We start from the raw sequence: 7,597 nt of genomic DNA on the forward strand, positions 1-7,597 counted from the left end.
ACATTCTTCAAAACAGCTGAAATGATTATGAAACAAAACACAATTTCTTTTTGTTGAAAAACAAAACACAAGAAACAAAATAAATCTAACAAACCAAAAGTGGTCATGTATTATTATTCAACTCAAATAAAACTAGCAAAATCCAATCTTAATACTTATGTAACCAAGAGCATCTCTAATGGTGTGAATTTAGTGGTTACTTAACCTTTAAGTTTCATGGCTTATTTTTTTAATGATTGAAGTGCAATGACGTGGCAACATTAGTTTATTGAATTTAAGGGATGGAATTTGCTAAAACAATTTGAAAAAATACATAATTTAATTTTATATATAATTATTTTTGAATCAAAACAATTGAAAAAATGGTTATTAAATTATAGAAAAATATATATATAAATTGGTCGGGTCATATATACATTGTTTATTTACCATTATCATTGGAGTAAACATAGTTAAAATTGCTTAGAGATGCTCTAATGATCATGAATTTGTTTAAGAGCATTGGTTATTCTTAGCCTGGTATAAACAGCACGCCATCCAGCATCAGTAGGATGACCCAAATCCCAAAAGAAAGCAGATTTAGGATTCTCACAAACCGTATACTTCTTAACCTTCTCCACAACCATTCCACAAAAATAGTTACTACTCACTCCAACACAACAAGGTTCCAACTCATTCTTAATATTGTATGTGGATGGATTCTTCAACACCCACATGAAACTATCGTATAGATCAAGAACTATAAAGGGTGATGAAGAATGATACTTGATTTGTTGGTTCAATTTTGTGACAACTTCGGTTAACAGGGTGTTATGGTAAGCTACGAGGAGGTTGTTGGATGTTTCATTGCATTCTTTGAATGATGATGAAACTGTTTCTGAAGGTAGACATCCCACTGGTTGTAGATTTGATATAATCACTTTTTTCACTCCTAATTCTTTGATACGAATCGCGTTTTTGATTGTTTGATTAACCACTGATGATATGAATGATGGTAAACCCTGCATGTATAATAAATAGACAAATAATGTTCAGTCTCACTCATACCGAAATCGTAAAAGCCTTTATGCGAACCAATATGTACCTGAATAGAGCCATTTTTGAAATTGTAAAAAGTGTAGTCATTTCCAGCTATAGAAACAAGAGCAACTGATTTTCTAATATTTGATGTTGTGAGTACTTTGTCTTGTATTGCCTTTTCAAAAAACCTGATCTGAGTTGTCATGTTTGGACCTTGATTCAGTGTCTCAAACACACCAGTACCTCCAAATGCAAAGTTCATTCCATTTTTCAAATGATGTGGTGCCAAATGTTTTCTTATTGTATATGATGCTGGTGATTTCACTTTCAAATACTTGGCTGCAATTGCATGCATAATGTAAATAATCACATACATTTTTTTTTAAATACAAAGCTTTTATTCATGAAAAAAAGAGTTAAAGATATAACATGTATATTAAATAGTATTATAGTAATAATAAAAAATAAATAAGAAAGAAAGAAATGACAACATTTGGATAGAAACATACCAATGTAGTCGGTGAGGACTCTGCCGTCAGAGAAACGACCGGAGGGTTTGCCGGGAAAGGTGACACCATAAGGTTCGTTCCGGGAAGGAACAAGACTACTTTTGATGTTACCTGTGTCAGCATATGAATCTCCAAACACAAACAATTTTGTTATACGCTCTTTATGATAATGGTGACGACGTTGAATATCAACCTCACCTTGTACAAATCTTTGTCCTATAAATAAACAAACAATATTAAGGTTAACATGAAACAATAAATTTAAAACAGAAAGAAAAAAAACGTTTTAGTTAGTTAGTTAGTTTGTACCTGAGAGATGAAGAATGATGAAAATGAAAGAGAGGAGAAAGGGAAAGAAATCCATGAATGAGTGGTTATTAGTAGCTAAAGGTTTGAGAGTGAGTGAAGTGATGAATGAAGGTTTTGAGATGGGAAGGGAATGAAGGAATGAATTGCTATTTGAACATCCATAAAGTTAACAACGTATATATACACGTATGAATGATGCAATTAGATAAGTAGCTGCTGGATAATTTGTATTAAAATAGAACAAAATTAAAAAAGTTTCTAAATATAATAAAACAAAACCTTATTGTTACACGGCGTTGGTGTTAGTTTAGATGTCAAAATATTGCTATTTGAATATCTGTAAAGTCAACATCATATATACACAGTATAAATGACACAATCAGTTGCTGGATGATGTATATTAAAATAAATTAAAATAAATAATTTTCTAAATATAATAAAACAAAATCATATTTTTATAAGCGTTGGTGTCAATTTAGGTAACAGAATTTCGATATTGTGAAGTCAAAATTTCCCTATATCAATTTAGGTAACAGAATTTCGATATTGTGAAGTCAAAATTTCCCTATACAACTATACTTATACATGTAATTTTTCAATAGACAAGGTAGTCACCTATTCATATCATTACTATATATTGAATTGGTTTAAAAATTACAGCATGTTGATTTTATGTGTATTGGTTCGAATAGACTGTCTAACTTTGGTAGAGTTCTTTATCTAACTAGTTCAAAATTTACAACAATAGGAATTTTATTTGTTAAACTTTGACCTACAATAAACTACAAGTCATAAAGTATCATTCTTGCATAAAATAATGGTCACAATTAACATAATGTACAATTTCTGCGCACAAATCAGAAGTAACTGCATTTCAACGAACCAAAACTAATAAACAATAAAAACAACAATATATACAAATTAATCATGTAAGGTATATAGATCAGATGAAACTCAACTATGAAATTATTTCTAAAACAGTATCTTATATATACTTTTGAACTCTCTTTTCATTCATAAAATTAAGTGATGTGAGATTTCTTCAACATATATATTTTCAACCAATCCCAACAATCTCCACATTGATTGAAAATAATACATAAGTTTTCATTGTCTTCATCGACAATCATACTCCACCGTAAAGAGTATCAACATATACATTTTCAATCAATCTCAATAATTTCCACATTGATTGAAAATAATACATCAATTTTCATTGTCTTTACCGACAATCATACTCCACCATAAAGAGTATAGTCACTTGAAGATACACCACTCCAAGAATTTTCACTTTATCTTCACCGACAATCATAGTTTTAAAAACTATCATACTCTCTCATGAAGAATATATTTTACTTGAAGATAAACCACTTTTAGAATTTCACATTGTCATCCCCGACAATCATATACTTTATCATGAAGAATAAATTTCACTCGAAACTAAATCACTCTAAGAATTTCACATTGTCTTCACCGACAATCATAGTTATAAAAAATATCATACTCCACCTAAAGAAGAGTATACTTCACTTGAAGCTAAATCACTTCAAAAAATTTCAGTTGTTGAAAACCAGGTTGAAACATTATGGTAAAACTAAGTTTTAGTCAAAGCCTAGTCCATCATAAAAGCTAGTTTCAGTTCGAGATCATCCCGATGGTAAAATCTCACAGGTTCTTGGTTAGCCCGGTATAGAACCAAGTTTAGGTTCGCGAGCTCAGCCAAGTGTTAAAAGCTCCAAAGGTTTGTTTGAAGATTTAATACTAACCACTCCAAGTTTCTCGTGGAAAGGAGACTAACCGCTTTGATCCATCATTTAGAAGAAAGACTTTCCGCTTCACTTTGTGTTTTGTTGTTTGGTTAAAAGTTAGCCACAAACTTCATTTTCCTTGTATAAGAGGTATCGAGATTTCAATATACTAAAAGCTCTTGAGTTTATTGGATACTCTCAAGATCAAATCTTGGGGACATGACTAAGTCGTTAGTTGTTGAACCTGTATAATTACTGATGTTTTATCTTTTCCATTGACTTTTTATATTTCTTCACTTTAGCTTCTACAATTTTATTTTCCATTGCATAACTCCAAAATGTCTTTTACTCTGATTTTAATCCTAAAAGTTTTTGAAATCCATTTTTTTCTTCTGAAACATGCAATTCATCCCCATCTTTTGTGTGAAGTTACATGTCCAACATGTTTGGTGATATTTTCAAATATTGCTTGGGGCAAGTTCAATTCTTTGCACTATGTACATTATTCATAGTTTAATATTGTATTCGCTTCGTAGGGCGGCAAGGATCTTCCAGTGGAACTCCAACATTCTTATTCGCCTTGTAGGGCGAAAATGATCTTCTCCTAGAAGTTCATCCCATATATTAGCCTTATGGGGAGGCAAAGATCTTTAGTTGGAAGTCTAGAATTTGTATTCTCCATGTGGGGTAACAAGGATCTTCTCCTAGAAGTATAACATGTATATTTGTCTCGTGTGGCAGCAAAGATATTTGCCAAGAAGTCATGCATTTTTAAATATCCTTTTAAGCCTGCAAGGGTATTGAAATAGAAGTCCAACATATATATTCCCCTCGTGGGGAGGAAATGGTCTTTTCCTTCAAGTCCAATATTTATCAATAGACTCTTAATGCGTCAAGGATCTTCGTACGGAAGTCCAACATATATATTCTCCTCGTAGGGGTTGCAAGGATTTTCGCCTGGAAATCCAACATTTTTCAATAGCCTCTTAAGGCGGCAGGAATCTTCGTATGGAATTCTAGCATTTATAACATCATATAAAATATCTTCTTTATTTATAAATATTCAAATATTCATACATAGGTGGACGATCTGCCTCCTAAGAATTAAAAATATATTAATTGTAATAATATTTAAGTCATATGGAGTTCCAACTTATATACCACATGAGTAAGCTTATAGAATATGTGATACGACCCCTCCAAGTAGGGTTGAAAATTTTCCAGTTGTCTAAGTATAACTAATTTCCTCAAGACCAGGTTGCCTTCAAGCACCTTCCTTGGCATGACTTTGGATTTATACCTTCAGGAAGCTCTATGCTTGGTAGAAAATTTTCAAACTTTGGTGACTTCCCTCAACTAATCAACCAGGTCTACAAAACATTTTAGACCTGCTTTGTTCATCTTCTGGTTGAATTAAGGGTGTCTCCATGAGGGCGTGCTAGTTTCTATGGGAAATATCGTGTCTGCCCCTACGATATGAACGCAATATTTCATGGAGTAGTTAGGCCCATAAGACTTTGGCGTCATCGAGCTTCTTTTTTAGCCCCTTCGGGATCATCTTGTTCGTCGATTCAACTTTCCCATTCAGGTAGGGCTCCGGTGGTGCGCTGGATCAATCCAGACCATCTGATCCTTGGTCCATGTTCTAATCTTGTCCTTCCATCTTGATTACCTTTTGTGTTGCGCATTGACTTTGGAACATGGTGGACTTGATGCGCGTGGCCATCAGATCTGCCACCTCAATCAATGAGGGAGATCTGATAGCCCTTATTTTTTTGATTTATCTAACTTTCTATTTTAATATTTGAATTAGCCTTTTCTCATTTAATTCATTATAAATTTAATTCTAATCCAAAAAATATGGGACTTTCACCAAAAAAACTCAAAAAATTTCCTCTTCCATTTTCTGAATTAAAATCATTTTTTGGATTGAATTTGATAGTTTTAGTGAATTTAATGATTGTGACTTGTTTTTGATTGATTTTAAATACTTTTGACTTTTCAAAAATACCAAAAAAAATAGTCCAAGGTCCTTTGACCTTGTTTGACCTATGATAAATCTCTTGGCCATTTATTTGGTGATTTGAAGGGATTTTAGGTTTTTCATTGTCGCAACCTGAAAAATACAGTGCGCGAAAAAACAACCGGCGAAAGAAAAAGACAGGAGAGTCGCCACCGTGCGTTATTCATCCCAAAGGAGGGAAAGGAAACGCTCGAAGTAAACCTGAAAAAGGAAAGGACAAGACGGGGTCTCGCAACCAAATCTTGGGTTCGGGAGTCGGTTATGCGAAGGGAAGGTATTAGCACCCCTACGCATCCGTAGTACTCTATGGGATCCACTTTTTTGGTTTTCGTCTAAAGGGTGTGGGTTTACCTAATGTGTTTATTTACTAAAAAGGTTAAGAGAAATGACTCGCGCGGATGTCGCATCCACTGCATACGTATCTCATATGAATATGAGAATCAGAGTCTTCGTAGCTCGGCTGACCTATGGGTTAGGGGATGTGTGCTCGCTAAGACATCGCGTCTTATGCCTACGTATCTCATCTGGAATGAGAATCAGAGCAAGCCGTAGTTCGGCTAACTACGGGGTTGTGGATTGGGTTTTGGACGAACGACGTCACTACGCAATCTACCGGATGCTCGACCTTTGGAGACTTACTCGCCTGTAGTAGAAGGAGTAAACGTGTTGCTTTGGGTTTTAGGGTTTGGGATGCTCGAGGGCAAACAGGCAGTCCTTGACGAAGGAACCGCGCTACATGTGGGGATATGAATACAAAACACAAAACATGTATCTCAAAGTAAAATGCCACCAAGGGGCTCAAACATTGCCTCCTATCGAGGTCTTCCAGCTAAGAAAGCGATAAAGTACGAGAAAAGGAAAAAATTACCACACGGATAAAGATCCGAAGTTACAGCAATTAAAGGATTAGCAACCCTGAGATCTCTCCAGTTAGACCATCAAAGAAAATCAGTCAATACGATTAATCAGGATAAACCTCCGGATGGTATCCCTGCAAGAGTATGTGAGCCCTCACGAAAACTCAACAGAAAGGTTAGACAAACAAGGTGAAATCCAGGGAAAACAATGCCATGGTGTCGCATCCGCGAAAAACAACCGGCGGGCTGAAACAAAAACAACACAGAGCCGCCACTACGCGTTATTTATCCCAAAAGAGGGAAAGGAAACGCTCAGAGTAAACCTGGAAAAAGCAAGGTCTCGCGACCAAAGAGAAAGGGTACGGGAGTCGGTTACGCAAGGGGAAGATATTAGCACCCCTCACGTCCGTCGTACTCGGCGGGATCCACGCTCTAAGAAAAGAAAAGGTTGCTAAACAAACATCACACACACACTCACCGAAGACAACACAGGTGGGGTTAAGAGGAAGAGGGCTCGCTAGGACATCGCGTCCTATGCCTACGTATCTCGTCTGGAACGAGAATCAGAGCTGTCGTAGTTCGGCTCGCGCATGCCAAACAAATAAACAAACACACAGGCAAACATGGAGCCTGAATGCCAATCACTGGACTTACATCAGCATCCGAACCAAAACACACGCACACTGGAACCCGAATGCCACTTGATGGACTTACATCAGCTTCCAAGCACACAACAACCAACAAGTTAATAGGGAGTCGGGAACTCGAGCCTATAACTGTCAAGCACACACACAAAAGAAAGAAAAGTGCCCGGAGAGACCTCGCACGGTCTCCTGCCTACATACCTCGTCTGGAACGAGGATCAGGGCGATGTAGTTCCCCTGAACGGGAAAGAAATTCTAGCCAGAAACCAAGGGGAGACACACTACCAGGGAGCTGTACTCGAGCCTAGTGTTATCATGCATCATTGCCCTATGTCATGGTTTCTACCTACTTGCACAACAGCAAGCTAATCCTATCCAGGAAGAAAGCAAGCATGCAAGCATCAACAAACAAAACAAACATTTCACATAGCACACACTATATCCAGTCAAGTGAGGCTCAAACAAGGGTGGACTGTCGAGGCAAGTC

The 7,597-nt window shown here is 36.1% G+C and overlaps 1 protein-coding gene across 1 annotated transcript; it reads right to left on the reverse strand.

Moving 5' to 3' along the window:
- Positions 1 to 305: 305 nt before the first annotated feature.
- On the reverse strand, positions 306 to 1,893 carry LOC127128969 (GDSL esterase/lipase At5g03610). Its single transcript, XM_051058313.1, has 4 exons — positions 1,839 to 1,893; positions 1,530 to 1,745; positions 1,085 to 1,359; positions 306 to 1,001 (listed from the first exon to the last, which is right to left on the reverse strand). The coding sequence occupies exons 1-4, from the start codon at positions 1,891 to 1,893 to the stop codon at positions 474 to 476; spliced, it is 1,074 nt and encodes a 357-aa protein (XP_050914270.1). The 3' UTR covers positions 306 to 473.
- Between the last annotated feature and the right edge of the window lie 5,704 nt (positions 1,894 to 7,597).

The sequence above is a fragment of the Lathyrus oleraceus genome, chromosome 3, assembly GCF_024323335.1.
Source record: "Lathyrus oleraceus cultivar Zhongwan6 chromosome 3, CAAS_Psat_ZW6_1.0, whole genome shotgun sequence".
Lineage (NCBI taxonomy): Eukaryota > Viridiplantae > Streptophyta > Magnoliopsida > Fabales > Fabaceae > Lathyrus > Lathyrus oleraceus.

Bases quoted from the DNA above. Each gene is read 5' to 3' on its own strand.
- LOC127128969 (XM_051058313.1), bottom strand. From the start codon at position 1,893: ATGGATTTCTTTCCCTTTCTCCTCTCTTTCATTTTCATCATTCTTCAT. The intron at 1,360-1,529 runs GTATGTTTCTAT...ATGCAATTGCAG, and splicing joins AGTCCTCACCGACTACATTG to CCAAGTATTTGAAAGTGAAA. The intron at 1,002-1,084 runs GTACATATTGGT...TTATACATGCAG, and splicing joins TCAAAAATGGCTCTATTCAG to GGTTTACCATCATTCATATC.